Source organism: Rhinopithecus roxellana, chromosome 2, assembly GCF_007565055.1.
Source record: "Rhinopithecus roxellana isolate Shanxi Qingling chromosome 2, ASM756505v1, whole genome shotgun sequence".
In the NCBI taxonomy this organism is placed as follows: Eukaryota; Metazoa; Chordata; class Mammalia; order Primates; family Cercopithecidae; genus Rhinopithecus; species Rhinopithecus roxellana.
Window position 1 is genome coordinate 79196827 of NC_044550.1, and position 27083 is coordinate 79223909.

A 27083-nucleotide genomic window follows, 5' to 3' on the forward strand; every position below is an offset into this window, starting at 1 on the left:
TTGTCATATTATTTCCCATGCGGTTTCTACATTTCCCTATCTTCCATGAATTAAACAGTATTTTTTTTCCCTGACTCAACTCTTTCTCTAACTGAAGCACTATTGCAAACAATCTCTCTTAACCACAGTTTTACTATAAAATAACTATGCTAGGCCACAGAACAACAGACAACAGTGAATGTCATTTAATGGTTTAGGGTAGAAATTCCTGAGCTAGAGTATGCTACAAAGGGTAATACACTGCCAAGAGGCAAGTAACTTCCTATCTCTGGTTTAGGATGCTATCTTCAGTACAACTTACACTTAGAACCGACAATATCTTTTGCAGCAACATGGATGGAACTGGAGGTCATTATCTTAAGTGAAATAACTCAGAAAAAGAAAATCAAATACCACATGTTCTCGCTTATAACTGGGAGCTAAGTAGTATGGACACATGGATACAGAGTGTGGAATAATAGATACTGGAGACTCAAAAGGGTTGGAAGGGAAGCGGGTGGTGAAGGATGATAAATTACTTAATTGGTACAATGTATATTATTCAGGAGATGGTTACATTAAAAGCCCAGACTTCACCATTATGCAATATATCCATGTATCAAAACTACCTTTGTTATCCCTAAGTGTATTGTAAAAAGAAAATATATAAGTAGAAATGCAAAATAAAATCGCACTGGAAGTAGTTAAAAAATGATGACCTTCTAATGATCATGAAGCATCTTAACTGGAACAGGAACGATGAGCTCTGACATCCTTTTCCCAGCACCTAAAGCTTATGATGATGGAAAGACACTCACTGGTCATAGGAAATTGAGAGGCCAATGGTTAGCTGTGGTAGGGGATGGTAACTAGACCTTCTCACTGACATGCCTGGAGATTATTACCTCTTAATTCTTAGTGTGAGTAAATTTGGAGAATACCAGGTGGATATCTTTGCTGGGCAAGGGATATCAAAAAATGGTGGGGAAAAAGTAGACATAGGCGGGGAACAATCTAAGGTGCACCATCTGCACATACAAAATGTGCTCTCTTGCTGGATGAAGTTGAAACTGAGCTCAAAGAGCATGAGAATAGGGATCTCAGAGAAATACAGGAACTCTGATTTCACCTTTAGAAAATGTTAAGTACCCATAAGCCACTATAAATGAGGTAAGAAGAGGTGGTCAGGATCAAGAATAATGTGGGTGGTTAGAGATGAAACGGAAAAGTAGACTTATGCCAGGCTGTGGATGAAGCACCTTGTATACCTGGGCTGAGCAGATGTACAGATGTTCATGTTCATGCTCATGGAGGAGAGAGGAGTGGTGTGGGGAAGGGAAAGAGGACATATAAAGTTTCAAGAAAGAAAAGAACATTACCAGATAAGAATTTTAGAAAGGATAAGTTGAAAATGATGCAGGGATTTCTAGCCTGGGCTACATTTAGGGTACCTGAATGTAGGATGGGTCTTAGTTTAACCTGAAAACAAACAAACAAAAGTCAGAGCTTTCAGCAGAAGAGCTAAGTTCAGTTTGGGGTAGGTAAAATATTAGGTGATTACAAAAATATGTGTTCACTTATGCAAGCTTAAAAATAATCTGTCAATGAACATCAAAGAAACATGGGATATTTTGCCACTTTTCCCCACACTTCTTGTATAAATATTACAAACTCCTGCATGGGCATGAGTATAAGATGCCACAGGTCTGTCAATGACTGTGGATGGGGGTGTGGCACCGGCATGTGGATGGGAGCATGTGTGGGGAAACGGGGGGTGACTGTTCATTTGGGTGAGGACCACACGCCTGTCTGCAGATGTGTGCGTTAGAGAATATGCTTATGGTAGAAAATACACAAATATACATAGACAATCACTCACACATTTCTTTGAAAAATACATTTTTGTTGTTCTTCTAAATCAGCATTTTCTAAATAACATGACTGTGTTTCCTGGAACATAGTGTCTAACAAGTGGTTGATAAGTATTCCATGACGAAAGCTTCTTGCATTCAAATTAATTTTTCTTTTTTTTTTTTTTTTTTTTTTTTTTTTGAGACGGAGTCTCGCTCTGTCGCCCAGGCTGGAGTGCAGTGGCCGGATCTCAGCTCACTGCAAGCTCCGCCTCCCGGGTTCACGTCATTCTCCTGCCTCAGTCTCCCGAGTAGCTGGGACTACAGGCGCCCGCCACCATGCCCGGCTAATATTTTTGTATTTTTTTTAGAGAGACAGGGTCTCACCGGGTTAGCCAGGATGGTCTCGATCTCCTGACCTCGTGATCCACCCGCCTCGGCTTCCCGAAGTGCTGGGATTACAGGTGTGAGGCACCACGCCCAGCCGCATTCAAATTAATTTAAGCAAAGCCGCAGGCGACACGTGTCCTCTGAGAATCTTCAAGGACCTTGAAAGGCTGCTAAAGGCTCTGAGATGTCCTACAGGAGGGAAATTCACTTTCCCTTTTTTTTTTTTTTTTTTTTTTTGAGGACTTTCAAACTTATTTGGCCACAGAATTCCTTTATCCAAAAAACATGTATTAATAACCGAAGAGATACTGGTGTTACAAAACAACCCTGGAAAAAGCAGATATAAATGTGTCCAGTGAAGCAGAAACACAGTGATAATAATGAAACTGACTTTGGTAAATATGGGCAAATCCAGTACAAAATTTTCAGGTCAAATATAATTCCTTTCAAGCCTAATCATTCCTACAAATTATCTTCAAAGCTAAATTAGCTCTCAAACTTCTTAAGCAGGTAGGTCTTTGTGTACAGATATCAACTTTACGTGATTTGCATTTTAAAAAAGGAAAGGTTTCAGGCTTTTCTATACAAATTGAGGAGCTACTGAAGTGTACTCTGGTATGTGTCGTCCCTTCAGTGACTGAGAACTCGAAACCAATTTGCAATCTGACAAATCCAACACCTTTTGAATAATGCAAACTAAGAAAGTGCTAATTGGTTTCCATGGTCATACCTACAGCTTTGTTTAAATGGATTAGGAACATAAAGAAAAATAAAGAATATATAACTGCAGAGCCACTTAAATTATAATGAAAAACAGTCTAGTTGAATGACATGGAAAATGAAAGTACTGATGATAATAATTTAAATAGTAGGTAATATAATGATAATCTGCTTTGCATTAGATACCATCTCCAACAGTTTGTGTACAATGTGTCTTCTCCTCTCTTGGAAAACAAAAACCGGCACTAGAGAAGCTAATCAACTGAAAATAAAAATAATAGCTAACATTTATCAAGAACTTATGTGTCAGATACTGTTGTAAACATTTCACATTAGTAACGTATGTGATCCTCACAGAGAACCCCATGAGGTAGGCAACACTAGCATCCCCATTTCACAGATAAGATAACTGAGTCTCAGAACAATCAGCCATACTGATAGGCAACAGAAGAGCCAGGATTTGGGCACAGTCTCTAAGTCATCCGCTTTTTCTACCTCTTTACTGTCCTAATCTCACATTTGCATGCTTTGCGTTCTCCCCAAGTTCTATAAATTGATGGAATTTTAAGTCACTACAAAATGGCTCATGTTAGAGGCTTTTGAAAATTTCAGACAATTGTGTCCCTAAAGGCCTTTAACATAGTTAACATAAAATAATCAGTTTTATAAGATGTCGCTGCTTCTGTGTTTGATGTCACCCTTCATTCTCACAGTTCAACCCCAAGAAATGTCACTTGAATTTACTTCTCTAGACAGTTTTGTATATATTCAGCAATAAAATGAATCAGTAATCTCTAAAAGCAAAACTCTGTTACACTTACGAATTTCTGTCCTGATTTCAATCTTTTATTGCTAAAGTTTTTAGTTTAAATAAGTATTTTTCTCCCAACTCCGGCACGTTGCCTGATTTAACCAAACTGCTGTCCATATTTCTTTTGCTAGTAGCTGCTACCTGGCAATAAGCCATATGATACCAGCGTGATTAAAGCCAGAATTTAAGTTTCAGGTAAGCACCTCTTCCTTGGATAATAGAAATGCTACATCCAGATCAAGGGTTAAGTCAACCTCTTTCCCACTGACCAAGAAACATAGTTTGGATGTCCCCTCCAAATCTCATGTTGAGATGTAATCTCCACTGTTAGAGGCAGGGCCTAGTGGGAGGTGTTGGAGTCATGGGGGCAAATTCCTCATGGCTTAGTGCCATCCTAGAGATAATGAGTGAGTTCTTGCAAGATATGGTTCATTCAAAGTGTGTGGCACCTCCCCCACCTCGCTTGTTCTCACTCTTGCCATGTGAGACCCCTGCTCCCACTTCACCTTTTGCCAGAAGTAACAGCTTCCTGAGGCCTCACTAGAGACTGAGCAAAGGCTGGTGTCAAGCTTCCTATACAGTTTGCAAAACCATGAGCCAATTAAACCTCTTTTCTTTATAAATTGCCCAGCCTCAAGTGTTTCTTCATAGCAATGCAAAAGCAGCCTAACACACCAAGTTTAGAGAAGGTGGCTTTCACATTCTAAAAAGGAATCTCAACAAGTTAAGCAAGTGAACTAAGCAGAAAACTAAGGGATGGCTGAGGGACTTAGTAAGTTTCATGCAAGAATAAAGGGAAACGATATTTATAGAGTTTTTCTCTAATGCAAGGCAATGTTTGGAACTTCACTGCACTTATTAATTGCCCAGAACCACCCTGGAAGGGAGTTATTACTGCTTCCATTAGTAGATGTTAAAAAGACACGCCTGGGTGATGCAGGTGGTGACCAAGCTTGGACTTGCACCCAAGTCTGGTATGAAAGTCCTATTTCTACTACCTCATATACCTTCCTAAGGGGGGGGCGGGGGCGGGGGGAACAGGAAAGAAGATTTAGAGTTGGACAAAAGAGCTGCTTTCAAATGTAGTTATAGAGAAAAAGCATGAGGCTTGTTCTACTTAACTCCACAAAGAAGAGTTGGGACTGTAGTAAAGAGATAAAACTTGAGATACAATAGAAATACTTTTCTAACACTAGACCTGTATGAAAATGGGAGGAAAAATTCTGAGTTTCAGTCTCCTGTCATGAAAGGGGTCCAAGAAGAAGGTGAAGGGCCAGGTTCAAAGTCTCTTCTGGTCTCTAAAATAATTTGATCTGGTCAGGTGCGGTGGCTCATGCCTGTAATCCCAGCACTTTGGGAGGCCGAGGCAGGTAGATCACAAGGTCAGGAGTTCAAGACAAGCCTGGCCAAGATGGTGAACCCTGTCTCTACTAAAAATACAAAAATTAGCCAGGCATGGTGGAGGGCACCTGTAATCCCAGCTACTGTGGAGGTCGAGGCAGAGAATTGCTTGAACCTGGGATGCGGAGGTTGCAGTGAGCAGAGATTGCACCACTGAACTCCAGCCTTGGTGACAGAATGAGACTCTGTCTCAAAAAAAAAAAAAAATAATAATAATAATAATAATAATAATTTGATCCTAAAATTTTAAGCAAAATTCATATATTCTGAAAAATACTTGATAGCAAGAACCCTTCTTCTCAATAATCTCCATTCTTTCTCAGCTGTGCAAACTTAAGAAGTCAGACTGCTGTCCCTCAGTTTACTTATTTGTGGAGCAGAATTAACACTATTTTTAGGCCATCTTTTAGAATATTGAGGCGAATAGATGATTAAATATGATAAAACATTTGAAATTCTTAACCCATCATCAACTCCAAAGAGTGTTATTTATCTCTCCCTACATTTTTATGAGGTCCAAGTCAGTGTCAGAGCTGTCATGGAGGAACTTCCTGTCATCTTAATTAGAATCATGCCAAAAGCACAGTGAGGCTTGCTCATATTTGTGTGCCTGGACTCATTAGTGCGCATTTGCTGTTGATTCACATGTTTTCCTGCTTGTTAATTTTTTTTTTTTTTTTTTTGGTGGGGGGAGACAGAGTCTTGCTCCTGTCCCCTAAGCTGGAGTTCAGTGGTATGATCATGGCTCACTGCAGCCTCACCCTCTCACCCTCCTGGGCTCAAAAAGGGTATCCTCCCACCACAACCTCTCACATAGCTGGGACCACAGGCATGCGCTATCACACCCAGCTAATTTTTGTAGTTTTTGTAGAAATGGGGTTTTGGCATGTTACAGTTGCAAACCACTGAGCTAAAGGGATCCTCCTGCCTTGGCCTTCCAAAGTGCTGGAGTTACTGGTGTAAGCTACCACATTTGGCCTTGTTCACTTCCAAAGAAAAAAAAGAATGTAGTGTTTTGATGCATTACTTTTAGGTCTTATGATGTAAGTTTTTAGTTTCTTTTTTTTTTTTTTCTACACAAAATATAAACTTAGCTACTTATGTGCCATCCTCTTCCTCTAATTTTTTCATCCATGCTTGCAACAAAGTCTAACACTATTCTGTTTTATAGTTAATTACAAATGTGCTACTCTCTTCCAAAGAGGGGCTACTGGCTGCAATCACTTTCTATTGACCTTATTTAATATACAAAATATTTTAGACGTGGAAAACTCTTACTGTCGTGGAGACCATTAGAATCTTAGTTTCTGGTACCTCCCCCACCCCCCAAAAAACTGGAAGACTATTAAAAGAGAAATAAATTTATGCCAAATACACATGACTGTTAAGGGGCTTGGATATAATTTTTTAAAGACATCTCTGAAGTTTAAGTAGATATTGATAAGAAAAAATGCCATTATAGAAGTATTCATCATACACACAATTTAAGAAATGGATTCCATGTTTAAAGTAAGAAGACATACATAAACTTTATTTGTATGCAAAAAAAAAAGTGTAGGAATAGAAAATCAAAAGTCTAAGACTGTTTAATTTCATTTGAAAAGAAAACAAAATTTGTTATTTAAAACCCTATTGTCTATCTATGGCCAGGGTTGTTTTCAGGTCACTGCGGGGGTTCACACAAACTTACAGGATTCCAGCAACAAACTTATTTCAATCCACTGCCCTGTGGTCTGTAAAACATGCCTGGCCTCCCAACCTGAGAGGTGCTACTAGCAATTTTATCTTTTTATCACTCTGACTATGCTTGTATAGAAGACAATGGAGCTCTCCTTATCACTACTTCTAGCTCTCAAATTAAGAACATGTCTTTGGAAGATTACATGGAGTTTTTTGTTGTTGCTGTTGTTATACTTTTATTTACAGAAACTACAAAACTGAACTTTGTATCTGTTCATGTGTGTGTATTTAAGGAGGCTAATGAAGCAAAATGCCAAAAAATAAAAACTTAAAAACCTCACAATTTGGATCTTACATCTCTAGGCATAAACATTTGACAAAAATAGGAAATAAATATTCATAGTTTGTGAGGAAGCAAAATGTTCTAAAATGATATAGATGCCCAAACACATATTCATCCACATAATCTATAATACACGTACATAGGCATGCATATGTATACACATAAATACTATAAAAATAGGAGAAATTTAAAAAACAGAAGAAGTTAAATGTTTTTCTTTCATAGCATCTTGCATACATCTATATATTATAAAATGTAATTATATATCCATTTAAGGTCATCAGTGTTTTATGTTATTTGTTCCATAAAAAGCACTTCTGTAAATGTGGTAGAAGTAATAAATGAAAATCATATTCCCTTTGTATGAATAAATACTTGCACATCTCTATTCAAGAAAAATTTTTATCATATTCACCCTGATAAAATGATATAAAATTTGTTTAATTGGTGGGGTGGGGGTGTGGTGACATGTAGAAGGTTACAAAAGAAATAATAAACTCCTTGTTAAGATGAAGTGAAAGCTTCTGTGACAAGGTAAAGTGCCCTGTGCTGAAATAAATGTAGATTCTAAGATTTTCAGCTTTTAAAGGAGATTACAACTTTCACTATTACTCTGAAATTTGCTTGTGTCAGATATACTCTAATGCTTATACTGCATAATATTCACCAATTTAGATGAATTACACCCAGAAATGAAGTCTTGGTGCTAACATTATATTTAGCATCTATAAAAGTATAAGGAAGTAATCATCATGAATTGAAACTCCAACAATATTGACCTTATTTAATATACAAAATATTTTAGACGTGGAAAACTCTTACTGTCGTGGAGACCATTAGAATCTTAGTTTCTGGTACCTCCCCCACCCCCCAAAAAACTGGAAGACTATTAAAAGAGAAAGAAATTTATGCCAAATACACATGACTGTTAAGGGGCTTGGATATAATTTTTTAAAGACATCTCTGAAGTTTAAGTAGATATTGATAAGAAAAAATGCCATTATAGAAGTATTCATCATACACACAATTTAAGAAATAGATTCCATGTTTCAAGTAAGAAGACATACATAAACTTTATTTGTATGCAAAAAAAAAAAAGTGTAGGAATAGAAAATCAAAAGTCTAAGACTGTTTAATTTCATTTGAAAAGAAAACAAAGTTTGTTATTTAAGTTACAATGTTGCAGGCAGATAAAATTGAATTTTAATATAAAACATTAGTAAAAATTAATTGAGATTCCTAAAACCCATTGAACAATAGAATTTAAAATAGACAAGGAAGAAAATGTTCTGTTAGATCTTGAGCTTCCTACTAGGTAATAAAATAAAAGTAGAATAGCCTCTGGAGTCAGACCAAACTGAGTTCTAATCCCACTTGTACAGTCAGCAGCTGTAGAATTTTAGACAAGTTGCTATAAGACAGATGATAATGCCACATGGATTAAACAAGATAATGCATGAAAAGTACCTCACATATTCCTTGCATGCTAGCAGATGCTCAGTAAATAATGAGTTTTTTTTTTCATTAAACACATAATTGGTAACATCAATGGGAAAATATTAACTCTATCCCTGTACTTAGAATATAAAACATTCTTAGTAAATGTTTGCTGAATGAATGAGCACTGAGTGAAATCTAAACTGCGCGGAGTCACACAACAAAGCCGTGACAAGGCTGGAACACTTGCTTCTGTCCCCACTCCCGTGAGATAAATTTCCTAGGAAACAAATTTTATCTTTGTAGTTGTTGTTTTGCATCTGTAGTTGTTTAAATACTTTAAGATCAATGTAATTTTTTTCCTGACTGCTAGTATCATTTCCACAGAGAGAAACAACTTTTATATTATTTTTTATTTAACTTTTATATTCATCAACTCATAAGACATTATTACGACGTTCCAAAGTTCTGCTTGTCTAGTCCCCCAAAAATTATGTCAGGTTGGTAGAGCAAAGGATTGTCGGGTGTTTCGGCAACAAACCAGATCGAGATCAGGATACAGTCATGGTTCTGGGATAAGAACACATTCCATAGGTTTCCCTCAGCCTTCAATCCCCCCTTACACTAGCAGGCCCTTTCGCACTTTTCCATCATGATTAACATTCCTACCCTGGCACAGGACCACTCTTTTAGTCATCACCTTCTGTAAGCCCAGGCACGATGGTGAAGTCAAACATGGAAGAAACCATGAAAAACTGATTCTGGGCCTCAGTCCTTGCTTTGCTCTGCCATTATTAAGTTATGTGGCGTGTGATATGAATTTCAACTAGTTCTCTGTTTTCTCTTTTGTTGAAAGAGACAAAATGTCGGTCATGAAAATCATGGGTTTTGCAGTTAGAAATGTGTGGTTTCATACCCTGCCTTTCCCATTTAAGAGCATTATAACTTTACACAAATTACTTAACTACTTTCTATACCTCAGTTTCTTGATTTACGAAATGGAAATTAAGAATAGCATCTCATTTGATAAGGGTCAATGAGATATCTCTAATATCATTATCAAAGCACAAAGCACATGGTTTGTTGTCGTCATCCTTATTATCATTCTTATAATATCATCAAGTGTCTTTCACAGCTATAATTATAATCCTCCATACAGAAACTCTACTTTGTTTACAAGTCTAGAAGTCAAGATTACACAGCAATGAATTAGAAAACAAAAACAGAAAATATAATTGAGATAAAAAAGAAGTAAGAGGAGACAGGAACTACCAAATGCACAGTAGTGAAACAGAGTGGATGTAATATAAAGATATAGACGATATTACTAAAGAGAACCCAAGTCCATTTGGGATGCTAGAACACTCAAAAACGTAGTAAATTCTGCATTTAACTAAAGGTGACATATGAATAGAAACCACTGTATACATCAGAGGCATTTTCCCCAATACAAATAGACGAATTTTACTCTGCATCTTTAAAAATACACAATATCATATTTCATTAAATTTGGGTCTAAATCTATAAATTAGATGCACGTCTTGTTCCTTTAAGTTTCCTGCAGGAAAAAAATAAAAGCAATATATCCCCTGCCCTTGATCTCCAGTTCAAAGCACATATGACATGGAAGCTATATTAAATCACAGTGCTCTGTGGAATTAGTTTGAAAGTTTTAGAATCTGAATTATCACATAAGAAGTCCCCAAAGAAACAGCAAATACAAGCACAACTGTAAGATTTGGGGAAGCTAAAATTAATCATAAAGAAAAGGAACTGTATTCATTATCAAAGAATGCTGTTACTTCTGTGACTTTGTTTTATAGAAATTGGAGAATTTTACTGTTTTAAAATTAATGACTATAAAATAAAAGTCAGAAATAATCTGTGCAAACGAATATTTTAAAAATCGAAACAAAACAAAAATGCTTCTTAAGGCTGACCTAAGGCTCTTCTAACTCAATACTTAAGAGACAGAATCAGTGGAAAGAAAATAAATTACATCAGAATTTTTTTAAAAAGCCATCTACCAGAAATCAAGAGGCTATGATAAATCTATAATCTGTCTGGTTCATAGAGAGAGAAAACCACAAATTTGGCAAAGCACAAAACTGGGAAAAATAATAACCTAGCCCTTTCAGAATTGTTGAAGAAGTCAACGAAGAAGTCAACTCTTCGTTGAATTTGTTTTATATAATCAAGATCAAATGACTAGGAATCAGGGGTATTAAAATAAAAAGTGAAGAAATTTGTCTTGCTTCCATCTAAATATGAAATTTATGTATTTCTTTTCTCTTTCAAGGGTAATACTTTAAAACTGACCCTTTGGTGCTTGTTCTCTCTCTAAGGTACTGTGTGTTTACTCATTTTCGTTTTACTAAGAACTTCTGGTCCCCTGATTTCTGTTTCAAACCAGTATCTAAATGTTGCACTACTACGTAGTATGCTTCTGATGTTAATGACTGTTATGTCATAATGAATACTGGGGCTTGTGAGTCAGTAAGATGAAGAAGAACATGGTATGCATCTGATCTAGAAAACATGTGGACTGCTCGGAGCCCTAAGACAGCTCAATGTTTCATATCTTCTGTTATGAATCCAGGGGTATATGGGTCAGATTCAACAGTCAGGCTAGAATGATGATATTTTCTAGGTTATCTGTGACACTGATAACCAGCCTTTTTAGCTGACCCTTTATACTTCAAACTGAAAACAATAACAGCAGCAAAATTGTATTGGTAATAACATCATAAAACCATAAAGATTTTAGTATGTTTTCCCATACAAAATATAACATCACCACCACCACCAGATGTTTAAGAGACATAACCTAAAGAAAGCTAGAGCAGACGGCAGTCTCATTAGAATCCACAACTCATTTCTCTGCTTGAAGTATTACATAGTTTAAATTATATTTAAATTATATTATCTTATCAAATCAAAATGAGGAGCTGTAAGGATTAGAAAAAAATCAGAAAAAGACAAATCGTGGAGTAGAGATGCTAACATAAGCCATCACATCTTTATCGAAATAAATTGTTGGTTACAAGTGGGTCCTTGGTGGAAGGGAACAAACAGACTTAAGACATTGTCCAGCTCCTTGAAAGTGGTCTCCATGTTTCATCAAAATAAGAGAGTCTTAACATTTACAAATGGTGTTCTATGCAATTGTTGTATTCATTTGTACCATAAAAATAGTGCAAGGCAGTATTCCCAATGTATGCATAATTATGAAAGTTACTATACTGTTAGAGAACAATTGTTTCAAAATTTATGTGTTTTCAAATTTACTTTGAATTTAAAAAGAAAAGTTTATTTTATTTAATGCTCTTCTTAGTAATTAAAATAGTGTGACTTCCTAAAGACTGTTGTCTCATCTTCTATTTCAAAGCAAACTGTACTCAGAATTAGCTATGATCTATTGTCTGTGTCAAGAATGTGTTTTAACTGATAAGTGGTTTAAGTGGTTTATGTTTAATAGTATAGCACCAACATAGGCTGAGAAAAGAATAATCAGCTTACTCTCTATTATCATAAAACTACGATCTTGCCTCTAACAGATTTCAAATATGGAAAGTTATTTGATTAAAAACTAACATTTCAATAAGAGAAAAAAATATTTAATAATGTGATCATAATTTATATATACTTTCTTACTTTCAAAGAATTTAATCACTTTAATGATAATGTAATATTGTTTTTTCTTACAAGGGCTAATAACATTTCACAACCTGAAACATGAACTTCAATGTGAATTTGAATAATTGCTGTTTCACTATAACTTGTTGCAGTGGAGAACGTTAGCTATTTGAGAGCTGACATCTAACATCTGCAAGAATTGTGACTTTCAAACACACTGGCCATCAACACATACCACTTGTTATTAACTTTAACAGTGTTTCTGCAAAGAGACCCACCTCAGGCTCAGGGCCAGCAACTGCTCCTTTGACTTCAGTAGCTCTCCCACTTTAAAACTGGCATAGCCCAAGAAACTTCGCTGAAAATAACAGAAAGAATGGTTTCATTAACTTGAGGTTATTTAATATGTTTGCTGTCACATCAATCACACAAAATTAGTCTGTAGAAGAATAAAATATTAAATCTATTAGCCTGACAAATATTTCAGTAACAGAGATAAAATTATCAATAATATATCCACCTTATGGGGTAGGATTAAAGGGTGAAAACGTATCATTTTCCCTAAAAGAAAAGAGATCAACAGGCTAGAAAATAACAAGAGGTAAAATACAGCACCCAGAACTGTTTCACTAACCATAATTTTCTCTGCATATGAAAACTGAGGGAAAAGAAAAGATGATATATTTTCCATATTTACCAATGCTGTTGTTCCTCTTATTAGAATTCCTCAAATCACTGGCAGCAACAACTTTGTATTCCAGATATGAGCAAATCTGTTAGTCGGAGCTATTTTTATGTGGGACTTTGTACAAGTTATAAATAGAAATGTTTTAGTTTTCCCCCATCACAGCAATGTTTTAAAGCATTTTTCCTTTGTTATTTCTTTACTAGCATGGGACAATTTCATTCTAATACACGAAAGAGAATGGCACTTATTCAGTTACATTTTTTTAAATTGCTTTTTTAGCCTATTATATTAGGTGATGATGACCTTTGAATACCTGCTTTCTACTCTTTTTGACTCAATGCAAAGAATAAAACTCCAAATTGTGTTTTTTTTTTTTCTTTCCCAGGATAAAAACCCTATCATCTCTTTCTAATATCCCCGGCTACTTCTGATTTAAAAGTCACAATATTATGGGATAAATAACATGAAAAAGAGCTCTCATTCTTCCCTTCAGGTCAAGGAATAAATATGAAAATATTAAACCCATGTTATTTCTTATGCCACTGTGGCCTAACAAAATGTAAATACTCTACAATAAGTCAATGGTACTTCTTCCAGAACAGTCTCTCATCATAGGTCTGCTGCCAAGCTGCACTAGAATGAGAGGCTGGACAAAGAATTTGAGAGTAACGACATCTTTTTAGAGGTAAATAGGAAAATATTTCATACATGAACGGCTACATCCACACTGAGAAATTGCTAGGCAGAGGAAAGAAAAGCTTGAAGTCGGAATTTTTATCCCTCTTTTAAAATCTTTGACTTAGACAAGCTGGTCCTAAAAGGCTTAAAATCAAACATTTGGTAAAACACACTGGTCATGGTGGCTCACACCTGTCATGCCTATAATCCCAGTGACCCTGGAGGCTGAGGCAGGAGGACTGCTTGAGGCCAGGAGTTCAAGGCTGCAGTGAGCTATGATTGCATCACTGCACTCCAGCCTAGGAGACAGAATGAGACCTCATTTGGGGGGGGGGGGGGAGAACGAGAGAAAGAGAGAGACAGAGAGAGAGAGAGAGAGAGAGAGAGAGAGAGAAAGAAAGAGAGGAAAGAAGGAAGGAAGGAAGAAAGGAAGGAAGGAAGAAAGGAAGGAAGGAAGGAAAAGAGAGAGAAGAACAACTAACGAATGAACCAACAAAAGGAAAAGGAGGAAAGGAGGAAGAAAGGAAGGAAGGAAGGAGGGAGGCAAGGAAGGAAGGAAGGGGAAGGAGAGGAAAGAAGGAAAGAAAAGAAAGAAAGGAAAGGAAAGAAAGGAAAGGAAAGGCAAGGAAGGGCATGGCAAGGCAAGACAAGAAAATACAACTCAGTTCTGAAGGAGATACCCATATATTGTTAATGATAAACCCAATTAATTGACTTAAAGTTCAAAGAGCTAGTTTAGACACAAAGTCATCAAAGCCTGAAAAATCTGAGACTAAATTATTAGGTGAGAAACATTAGGCAAAAAATAGAAGATTTGTAGAAACAAGCTCTGATGGTAAGTCCATGAGTGATGAAGTAGAGTGAATCAAGACAAAGAAGGAAGTTTGTGAGCTCTATTAGCAAAGCATGCAGAAATTAGGGTGACTTTTCAGCCAGGGGCAGAGAGGGACTCGGAGAGATCCTCCTGAATAAAAGTGTTTATGTCACCTCATCAGAGATGCCTTCTAAAACATCCCTTTACAGAAGCACACTCCCCTCCCACATACACGCTCCACTATTCTCTATTCCTATTTTTCTCTATCGACACTTATGACCACCTAACATATTATATATATTATATATTTGTTTATTTTGCACCTCTCCAAAAAATAATCGAGAATTGAAGCTCTACAAAGAGTTTTCTTTTGTTTGCTGATAACCCTCCACTGCACAGCACACAGTAGGTAACTGGTAAATATTTACTGACAATGAATGAAAGAACAAATGGCATAGACACCAGCCTTTAAGTAAGTGACTCTATTAGATATAGGAGAAAAGCTACTTTTGCAGCTATTTATAAACTACTGTAATTCGCTGAAATGTGGAAAATCGAAACAATTTTGTAGTATACAGATCGTATACTGCTGTAGTGAATTTTATTTTAGCATTTTGTATTTTAACGAGATGTTGATCTCACTTTCTCTTTCACTGATAATCATAGCTTTTAAATTAAATTCCCACTTATTATTCACACTCAAAGAAAACTTTTAAGCAATCATAAATTTTATGACACTCCAAAGTTGCAAAGTATTTTCTATTTGCCTTTTAAGATTTTGGAGGTATGGATGGTTTTAGAATTAATAAAGCTGGCTACACATGTCATGAGATTATTGCAGTCTTTTTAGCAATAAAAGTAGCAAACATCCCACAGTGGAATGTAGCAGCTAGAGACAGGTGGAATTGCTATTTTCAGACATAAACTATGGACTCACCATAAGGCACAGCTGCAAGTAAAATTTATGACCACAAGCCATTGAACGTTTCTCCCGTTCACCAGACCAGGAGCTCCTGTGGAAGCAGAACCTTGGCTTGTCCATCTCCTAGCTGAGCCCAGTGTCTGGAACAGAGGGCTGCACTGTGAGTGCATACAGTGTGCCAAGGACAATGCCCATGAGTCAGGTTTATCCATTACAACTGTCAGCCACTTGCTTGATCCCAAAGGATAATGAAAGTGCTCACAAATAATAAAATCTGTTAAAAATCAATCTGGATAATGATGGCATCATACCATTATATTTTGTAAACTTGTCAAACAAGAGGAGGTATTATTTGGGTACCAATGCTATACTTTTTTTAATCCTAAAAATAACTATATATCAGGACTGCATATTGTATAAACTACATTAATAAAATTAAAAAAATGTGAAGACAATTGTTTTATACTGCAACAACAAACAATGGGATTGTCTATACATTTACTTTTGAGCTGTTTTTTTATTTGTTTTCTTCACCTCAGTATAACTAAAACTAGGATTCTTCCATCCCCAAAGTTAGAAAATAAATCTTTAATCTATGTGAATACTTGCTGAACACATTGTAAAAGAATGAATGAGAAAAGACTCTTCTCTATAGCACATGATGCTAATGTAAAAGAATAATTTAATATAAAGCTATTGTATCTTTGCTATCACTGTCATAATTATATAATTTAAGATAATTTATTTAATTTTTTAATATTTTAAGTATAATTCAAGGGACATTTTTTCTGAATCTCCTTTGGTGCTATTTCTATCCGGGAGAAATAAAGACTAAAAAGGGAAAGCTTCACTAGAGTTGGAGCTCAGAAGTCTGAAGTGTGGCTCTAAAATCAGTTATTCTGTTCAAAAATGAAAATCTGGACAATTACATTACTTCTTGCAGCCCCCAGGCTCATCATCTACTACTAAGCATTGTCACTTCTTATTTCCCTGTCTTCTCCCTTATGAAGTCTGGGGCCTTGAACAAGTTGCTCCACTACTCTAGACCTTAGTTGCTGAAAAAGAAATGCATATGGTAACTTATCTTTCTCATAGTTATTGCTATGAGAAAATTAAAGTAATCCAGGCAAAGAAAACATCTAACCAGGAAAATAAAACATCTCCCATAAATATTTGCATAGTGATTAAGATCATTTAACTAGAAGTCAGATGCCTTAAAAGCATCTAATGCACAGCTTAAATCTTTTGGGAAAAGGCAAAGTATTTTTTGAGAAGTCTATCAGAAATGCCTGCACTACAAAAAGAAAAAATATATCTTTAAAAATAAATATTAGATTTGGGGGAAATATAACTTAGAATACATTTTAGAAAAAAGATGAAAAAAGATACAAAAGCCAAAAGGCACTATATAGTTATGAGTATTATTGTTGAGAAAATGTTACCTATGATCCCTTATAGCTGTAAGTTGTATTAGATTGCATAGGATATTTAAAGAGCCTTAAGGATTGTTAAGGCCCTGCTAGTCTGTAGATGAAGGAACTGGGGCCTCTAAGAGTAAACTGGCTTACATATGTCACCGAACTAGTTAATCTGTAGAAACCAAGTTAGAACCTGGGTTTCTTGCTTCTCTCTCCAGCATTCTTTCATCCCCACCATGCTGTGCCTCATTTCTAGGACAGGTGGCAGTTCCCTTTCCTTCTGACAGACTCTCTGCTTGCACAACATGCAGCTCTAACCTTTCTTGCCTGCTCATGACAATGCAACACTCAGTTATTCTGACGCAAGAACCCCAAAGCAGATGATCATTACATTGTTTGCTGCATGATTTCAATCCCTCTCACCTGGCTGGAGAGTACTATTAAACACGATGAAAAAAAGTGGGGCATCTGTCAGAATCCCTGGCCTCTCTCTACAGGGAGTGTCCACATGAATACTGTATCCCACCAGCCCCTGGAGCCACTCCGAGCAAGTCACAGATATCCAGACTGCTCAGTAGGATTTGACATCTCCATGCAGCAGGTCGTCTGTGGCTCCCCAGTCACCTTTAAGGGGGTCAGAGAAGGTACACCACCACACATGTGGCCACAGATGTCCAAACCTCCATCATTCATGTTCTTCTCACAAAGCCTATATTCAAAGCACAGGTTTTTTTTTTCTTTTTTTTTTAATTGCAATTTGCATGAACCTCATCAAATTTATTCAACTACTCTCCAGAGCTGTGCTATCCAATGAGTAGCCACTAGCTTTAGCAGGTAAAATGTGGCTACTCCAAGTTGAGATGTACACTCAATATAAAATACACACTGAATTTAGAATGCTTAGTATGAAAAAGGAATACGAATATATAATGTATTGATTACACTTTGGAATAATATTTTGCATATACTGGGTTAAATAAAATATATTAAAATTAATTCAGCCTGTTTCTTCTTACTTTTTAAAAACACAGCTGCTAGAAAATTTAAAATTACATATGCGGCATGCATTTTGTGACATACATTATATCCACTGAACACTGCTGGTTTAGAGGTCAAATGAATATATCAATAATATTTTGACCTATTCTCATAAAACAACATACAGGAACTATGGTATAAGTTTTCAAAGGTCTTTGAAAAGTTGAAGGTTGTATCATAAGACTGATACACAACATCTCTTACACATAACCTATAGACAGGTCTTTTCATAGCCCAGGTACTTTTTTCTTTCCGTAAACCATAACAGATATGGTTACATTATTTCCTACCCCACAGGAAGAGAAAAAGACTAAATGAACTATTAACATTGAAAAATATATCAGAAAGAAAAAATAGTTGGGAAGAAATCTATTAAAAGTTGATGAATAGCCCAAAGGAAACATTAAAAAGCACTTTAAGGTAAAGTCACTTATCATAGAATTTTATCTTTACTTGTGAATATACCTCAAAAGGTCTAAGAGCACATATTAATATTTGCTTGACTAAATCATCAAGAAAATATTTGGGTGCATCCGGTAAATTCTGTTTGAGAATGAAAAGAAACACACCTAACATATTTGAAAGATTACAATAAAAAAATCTAAGCTCTTTAAAAAAAATTAGAGTACTTGAAGAATAGAACCCTTGTATGTTGTAATGACAGAGCCATTACTGGCTCTGTGTCCTTGGCCAAGAGCTTAAACTCTCAGACCTGTTTTGGAGTGTCCAAGGAAATATTTTGAGGATTCGCTGATAGGATGTATATTAACAAGTAGTACTTCATAGGTGGTCAACATATGTTAACTTCTCTCTCCAAAATAACATGTAATCTGAGGGTGTTAGGAAGTCAAGGCATGCTGACTTGTTCTTTTTTAGACTTACTCTTACTGTGCTTGATATGTAGTTCTGAAGTCATATTTGCCATTTTGAGTTCTGATGGGTCATAAAAGTTGTTAGATTTTTTACTGTATTATTACAGTCATTTCTAGAATCCCCTACCCATTTATTTCTGGTGGTTCTAACAATACATAAAATGGTTGGCAAAATAAAATCGTGGTATGCTTTTTGATTTATTCAAAACATGGATCATAGATTTGCTAGCTTCCAAGCACAAAGCCAGGAATATTAGAAATAGAGACTTTGCTATCATGGAGTACATCTAGCAGGAGTGTGGTGACATGACTAATTGCCTACCTGACACGCTTTCTGCCCATTCTTCATTACTAATAGCACCTCAATTTTGTTTAAATGAGAATCGTACCCAGATTCTCTTCTAGTTAAGGACTTAGGTCTTCCCAATACTATGTAAGTGACAGTATACAAAACGAAATTTCCCAGGAAGTTACTGTTTTCCAGAGTTGAAGGAATAGGCCAGCTGAGCTTTTTCCCTTTATTCTTCACTCAACCCAGAATGTGCTACCTGGGGTACCATGGCCAGTCTATGTAGTTCTCTAAGAAAGGAGGACCAGGAAGATGGATAGAGTCTGGCTGCTTCAAGTCACTTTTGAGTAGCTGAAGCCCTGGACAATTTTCCCAAGACTTCTATAACATGAGAAAAACAAACCCATTAATTAGTTTTAAGCCACAGTTTGTCACATTACTTGCCTTAGGGTACATTCCTAATTGCAAAAATAGGCATGTCACAGGATACCAATTGAGATTTCTCTTTTAGTCCAGGAATTATAGCCAAGTTTTGTCAAAGATGAAGACACAATGTAATAAATGTACCCCATTGTATGTTCAGAGAATCTTCAATGTTTGAGGCCAGTAATCTTATTAATATGCTTGATGAGGAGCCAGTGTAGAGATGCTGGTCTGTAAGTAGCCATAATACACCCAGTTATTATAAAACTAGGGGTAGAGGAGAGGAGAGTTCAGCATTTAGGAAGGTGCCTGATTTTGGAGATGTGGCTAGTTTCTCTCTTAATCATCCCCCAGGAAAATATCTTTATCCCCAAAGCTGAAGCCAAGAGGGTCTGGTACCAAAAATCACTTATAAAGCCTAGAGGTGTCTAAACCATGTTTACCTCCACTGGGGACTGATTGTCTCTCTTTTGAGAATCATTGAATATGATCCAGTGTCTGATGCTGCTAGGGCTTATAGAAAGGATCAGCAGAGAGACGGCTGAGTCGAAACAGGAAACACACAATGGAACAGCCTGCATTTCTTCCATGTTGGATGGCAAGTACATGTGAGTTTCATGTATTTGGATAGCACAGAAAGTAGCTGACCTGGCGCCAGGTACTTGAATGGTAGATCTCACAACAAGAGGGTATGGAGTGGGGGTGGGCAGTGGAGGAAGTTGGCCCAGAGCCAGGTCCTCCATGGTAGGCAATTATGCTATGAGGAGAACCTGACAAGGTCCCCAGAAATATCTATACCTTTGTCAATCAGAGAGCCAGCAAATCAGTATCTGTCACATAGAGGACTCTAACAGCAGCCACTGCCTAAGAGGCATCAAGTCTAGCAGTAAGGAAACCTCACCCTCACCAGGAGCAAGCCCAGAATAAACCTCTGTCTCCCTACTCCTTCCTCTTTGCTGCCACAACTGAGGAATCAAAAGAAGAAAGGGCAGGCCATGTGTGGGACTCACATTAGACTTCCTCCCTACTGCACACTGTTAGAGTCACAGAAAGTCTAGCCTATAGGGGGAAATGGTGGGAAGAGGTAGAAGAAAATAAAATCAGGTAAGAGACTCAAGGTTTAAAATAATTAAGATGGATTCCCAAGAACCTGAGTGAGGGAAAAAATTCAGAGAAATCTACACGATTGGGCCAAAATATCATTAAAGCTTCAAGCAAGGGGAATTCAACACAAGGGCAGTGGTGGAGTGGGGTCAGGGCAGGCAGTGATCACAGAAGAAAAAAATTAAACCAGCTAAGCTTCCTTGAACCTTGATAAATAAATGGAACACCTTGGTAGAACAATGTATTACCCATATTAACAGTTTAAAAAGTCTCACATTTTATGAAGCAGTGCCATGGGTGTGATGAGAGCGTGCATTTAGGACGGAGGGTCCTGTTGGAAGCAGGGCCCCAGGGTGGTAATAGTGGAAACATGTGAGCTGGCCCTGAGCTGTGGAAGGGAGCCCTCTCCCCATGGGGTGCAACAGTCTAGGCTGACAGAAGGCCATCTGCCTGTGTCTGTGGAGGCCTGAGGCTGGGGAGAACTTTCTGGACGCACTGGAGGAACTAAATGAAGGTTTGTGTAGTCAGCACAGAGACTGGTGGTGGAAGTGAGTGGCACAAGAGGTTGAAGGGACAGGCAGAAAAACTGCAAGGATTCCCCCAAGTCAAAGCAGTTACTCAATCAGTCCCCAGGAAGAGATGAAAGGCTTGTGTTACGCATGAGAAAGCAAGACATCATCCTTTTCCCTCTGCTTCTTCACTAACAGCTGCAGAGATAACTGACATTATGCTCAGTCGAGTCAAACTTTGGTGCATATTTTTGGAGTCCTTCCTTGACAGTTTGTGGCTGTGTTCAATGAGAAAATGAATGGTACCTAGTACAGTGTCCTACACACTGACTGGAAGAAGGTTGTCAAGTGCCTGTAGAATTTCAGGGTATTTCAAATAGCTCTTCCAGTTGGCTCAGCCCCAGGGCTTCTTAGACCTAATTTACTTCTGGTCTTTTTCCTCCTCTCTGAACACACAGATCTCAAGGATTCAGCCTGTGGGGCTGAATCTTTTAGGAGCTGCCACCACCTACTCTAGCCTTGTCTAAGCAGAAAGCACCCAGTACCTTCTTGTTCTTCTAAATTCTCAATACTGGAGAGGCAGTAGTTCAGTGCAGCAAGAAAACCTCAGCAGGATTTTCCAACATTGGACTGAAGAGTGGTGGCTGCCTCTCTTTTGACCATCATTACAGTGTTTAAGTGGCAGGAAACAAAATATCACAATCCTATGGCTGGTTCTCTTCCTCCTTCCTGAAGCGGTAGAGATCACATCTGTAATTTCCCTTGCCTCCTGTTGGTCCGGGAATCTTGGCTCTGAATCACAGTTCAGCTACCTGCAGGGCAAAGTCTAGGTTCATCTCTAGCCAGCTGAACTAAATATGAATCTACTTGAGGATGATTTTCAGGAAACAAGAAAATGAATTCCATGCAATTCAGCAAATACGTGACAGTGCCTCCTCAAAGAGCCACACCCTCTTAACGTAATTCAATTTTATTTGTCAGCTACCAAGCAGGAGGCCAGAGAAAATCCAAATGATTAATTTAGAAGCGACGTGTGTGCCTTCTGGAAACATAAGAAACACTTACCCCAACTTCTGGCGGGGGATCCTTATGTTCTGGTAGGACACTGGTTCGAACCTGTGGAGAAAAACATTTTCTGTAAGACTTTGGGGTAGAAACTAGTGCAGAAGCCTCACACAGGTGCAGGGTTTCAATTTCCTTCATCTCGCATCAATTCAGACTCTGTGGTTAATCATTAATGAATTAACCTGTGTGCAACACCCACGGCAGTGCAGTGAAGCTGTGCTGTTACAGTTCCTGAACTTCCAGATTTTTCTAAGTGGACAGAGCTGCCTGGATCCTCACTCCATCTCTTTAGCTAATACAGAGATATCTGGGATTTAGACAGATCTCTTTAATCTCCTAAAAAGGCAATCTTCATTCAACATTCAAGGGAAAGGAAAGAGCTGGTATAGAAAAAGCAATTTCATGCATGCGCAACGAATGTTCCCAACACAAAGAAATGATACATGTTTGAAATTATGGATATGCTGATTACCATGATCTGATTACAATACATCATATGTATTGCAATGTCATTATGTACCTCATAAGTACGTACAATTATGTGTCAATTTTTTTAATTCAAAAATTATTCTCCGAATGAGTGCCCACACTGATGCTTCTTATAGGATATCTTTCCCACTTGAGAATTCTGGGCCAAACTAACAGATACCATCATCTGAATTTACTGGAAAGGTAATTCTCAATTGTGGGAGGGGGAATAATGTAAAAGAACCAGTTATCTGGGTAAGCTTTCCAAAAAGGTGTTCTAGTTGAAACACTAACTCCTTATATAATAAGAGACATGTATCTTCAACTGCGTGGTAATTTTCAATCCTGGCTGCACATTAGAATCACCTGGGAACCCTTTCAAACTCTTGGTGCTCCTCCATGCCCCCAGATACTCTGCTTCCAATGTACAACTACCGACTCTATGGTTCGCTTAAGAAATTACATTTCAAATGAAAAAAAAAAAAAAATCATGATTACCTTTCTTGCTTCAGAAAAAGATAGTGAATGTAAGAAAAGGCAAGAAACTTATATCTAGTATGTCTTAATTTGAAATAAAGATGAGTTAAACAAGTTAAATGAATATAAAGCAATATATAAGCACATCCTGTTTACTTGGAGTGAAAGGGGATTGGAGGGGAAGAATCAGGGAGCAACAGCCTAAAACACTTAAAGGATCAACATTTTAGGTGATCATTCTAACAAAATCCTTTTAATCATACTTCTCTTCAAATCCCTTAAGTCTTGACATACCTGACCATACCAAGTCAATCCTCCCAGATTAAACGGATGCTTCTAATACCTCTAATAAGTTAAAAGACTTGAATCAGCTCCTTGTGGCCTGCTAATCTTGAACACAGTTGCCAATTCCTTGAAAAAAGCCACAAGCTATAATAAAATGTGCATTTGAACTTCTAGCTTAAAACTTTTTGTTTCTTTATAACAGATCCAGCACTGTCGCTTGCACAATTTGTCAGTCATTATAACTCAAAATTGTTCACCCAAGCACAAAATAAATGACATGAGAGACCTCAATGGAGTAAACACAATTTGTAGAACACACTCAACTCTTCAACTCAGGACCGTGTGACAGAGCACTTGCTGGCTAAGAGTATTAGCAGTTTGGTAGCTGCATTAACATCTTTTGGCCCAGATTACCATTCAGTCTCATTATCTGAAAGTCATCAACTGGCCTCAAAGGACGAGAAAACTATATACAAATAGTGGTGGTGGACAATGTAGTGTGTGTATGGATTATATATAGTATGTATAAATATGGTTTCTCCCTCTATCTCTGTGTGTATATGAATAGTTTATTATACTACATATATATGTATATAGTATAAAGTGCTATATAATGAATATTCACATGTACCATATAATGCACATATGTGTACATATATACATTAATTTTTTTAAAAATTGACACCCAAATAACATTTTCCAAAGATATATACTTGAATTTACAAATAAAGTGAAAAAGTCAGAAATTGGTAAGAGGGTCAACATACATAGAGTGTATAAAGTATTTGATTTGGGTCATAAATATTAATATAAAAGTGCTTTAATGTTGGACAAAGGTAGAACAATTCTGACAATTCCTGCAACATGGCAAACTCCCACATTTTAATAATTTTATATGTAGAACACGTATTTCTTATAATTATCAATAAACTACAGAAGGAAAAGAAGATTCCTTTTCTTCTTTTACATATATATATATTTTTAATATTCTTTATCCTATTACTGATGTTATGGTACATAGGTTATATCAGTGATGCTTTTCTTATATATTCCTCCATTGCAGTGAACACAAGCTAGGTGGCAACCACTGGATTTGCTAGTGAATAATGCCCCAGCATTTCTTGTTGAGACTTCAGAGGCCAGTGAGTGAGACACATATGTGAATAATTTAGCACAATGCAGTAAGTGCTATGATAGAAATATGGGCATTGTCCTGTGGGCATTTAGAATGAAGTATAACTATTTTATCCTGTGAGTTTCAGGAAAGGCTTCACAAAAGAAGTGGTCTGGGTTTTGAAGGATGGCTAGGAGTTTTAGGCAAGGAAAGATATGATAAAACAAGCAGGGTTTTATGTAACAAGCATGTGGCATAGACTTGTAAGAGTTCAGGGGGGAGGGTGCAGGATGTGAAACATGGCAGATTATGTGGGCCAGCAACAAACTACCAAAACCACAGAGGAGCCCCTGAATCTTATCAGGCTCAGCCTAGATGAGCGAATTTACATGAAAATGGGAAATGACTGACGGCTTCAAGGCAGATTACATGCTTATGATCAACATTTAAATATGATGTTGGGAGATGTAGAAGAAACTGTGGCTACTATAGAAACTGATGAACAAACATATGAAGGGATATGTAAATCAACGAAACTGAGTATTCCAACGTTCTTTATCCAGGGAGATGGTGCTGTCCTGGTTGTCCCTTCATTGAAAGTTGGCTGACACAAAGAATTTGTCCTGTATGGAAAATAGGAGACTTTGTACAATTGCCTCTTTAAATGTGCAAAGCATTTGAAAGAGAAAACTGCATACATTTTGATATTAAGAAATAATTCTGAGGATTTTTCCACTCTTGAAATGAATTGATTTGCACATAACCCACAACTTCTTAAGCTAAATGGCACTTTTCCCTCCAACTCTTCCAATAAATATAATCACCAAGATGCAAAAACAAAAACAAAAATGAACAAACAAAAAACCAGAGCTCAGTTGTGTTCAGGGAATATAAGTATTCTGTTGATGCTATTGGGGCCCTGCAGGAAATGGCAGGAGTTATATACGTTTGGGGAATTGGTTGGGGCCATTTACTGGAGAGGGCTGTCTCCCATGCTATAGAAGTGGAGTTTTATTCCACTGCATTATTCCAGGCAATAGGAAATCAGGGAAGGCATTGAACAGTGGAGTGGCATGATCAGAGCCCTTGACACACCCCAACTCTTCCCAAGTCACCTTGGGAAAATGATTGAATCTCTTCATGCCAGCTGCCTTTCAGCCTTTTTATCAGTTATTTAACATGGCGTTAATAGACCCTACAGGTTGTTGTATTCTATCCTTTTCAGCACTGCAAACAGTACCTGACCCAGAGAGAGAAGAACAAAGTGTGTGAGAAAGAAATGGAGGGGGGAAGAGAGAAAATGAAGAGGAAAGAGGCGAGGAAAGAAAGAAGAGGAAGGCAGAGGAAGGAAGGGAGGAGGACCATGAGACAGGGAGGAAGGGAGAGAAGGAGGAATATGTCACTAAAAATACTAAGGCCTGAACAGATATATATGAGACCTCTTGGTGAGAAAGGGATGAAGCTAAGGCTGTCACTGTAGCATTTGGAATATTCTGGTTCACCGACAATGTCATGCCTCCTGAGAATTGCAAGCCTTCCTTTGGAATTCATTTTCCCTTTTTTGGTATTGTCAGCAGTTCTTCTCTCTATTTTTCTTCACTATTCCCCCTCCCTGTCCCTTCCTGGAACATAAGAATGTCTTCCTGACTACAAATTTAAAACATTCTTACAGCTTCCCTTTGTCTAGACTTTTATGATGTCAAATAAAGCAAGGCAGACCAATTAATGGTAGTGATCATGTAGAAAATCATGTTTCTTATTCCATCTTGAATATTTTTTAAGGTTTATCTAAAACAAATTTCCTTCTCTATCAACCCCAGAAGTTCAAAATTAAACTAACTAAATTTATCTTAAAAACAAAACAAAACCAGGTAGCATACAGTGGGTTATTCTCACTCTTTCATGGAATTCCTATAGACGACTTCACAAGTCTTAATTGTTCCCAACAAGACGCTGCTTCAGCTACCAATACAGCAGCTGAACACAGGACTTTAGTGCTCAAATTTATGCAAGACATACTCCTCAGACTAGTCAACCTTGTTACAATGAGCATGGGCATTGCTGTCCTGAGGGTGGGAGGAGAGTGAGGACTGCTCCATTTTTTGTAGGTGAGTAGCTGAAAATCAGGCAGTGAGGCTGCCTGAAATGCTAGGAGTCTGTTGGAGATCCAGACCCAGAGAAGGAAAAGGCCACGCTGTCCTGAGTCTGCACACTAGACTGGCAGCACCTGGACCTCATGCAAGTGCATCTGCTCATTGGTAGGTGAGGGAGAAGCATCATCTCTCCGGACAGTCTCAGCTGGCAGGTAGAGGGAAAGATGTTGGTTATAGCGGAGGGACACCTCTCAGCAGGGATAGAGCCCAGATCCTCTTCCTAGAAAACTGTCACACCTGGAAATGTCTCTGATAATGAATGCGTCTCATTTCTTTAAGAAAAAAAAAAAAAAAAAAAAAAAAGTGTTACTCTAATTCTCTATGTGTCTCAAATTAGAATATATCATCACATTTACTTCTCCTACTTGGAAGGAGACACATAAGTGTCTTTAATCAAACATTAAAATTTGACTACAACAGAAAGGTTTTGCTCTGCTTCACAGTATGAATTTTCCAGAAGGAAGCTGCCTGCTTAACCAGGATTCCATATGCTAGAAACCCTGCTCCCAGGAGCAGCCG

The 27083-nt window shown here is 37.4% G+C and overlaps 1 protein-coding gene and 1 pseudogene across 4 annotated transcripts in view; one reads left to right on the forward strand and one right to left on the reverse strand.

Moving 5' to 3' along the window:
- The window catches only part of INPP4B (inositol polyphosphate-4-phosphatase type II B), an 855326-nt gene that overhangs the window by 267617 nt on the left and 560626 nt on the right, over positions 1–27083 (reverse strand). For all 4 annotated transcript variants that reach the window (XM_030917305.1, XM_030917308.1, XM_030917317.1 and 1 more), the window contains 2 exons: positions 22068–22118; positions 12526–12605 (listed from right to left, as the gene is read on the reverse strand). In XM_030917305.1, the coding sequence (XP_030773165.1) occupies positions 12526–12605; positions 22068–22118 (131 nt within the window). The remainder of the gene's footprint in view (positions 1–12525; positions 12606–22067; positions 22119–27083) is intronic.
- LOC115893478 lies at positions 24711–25019 on the forward strand (annotated as a pseudogene).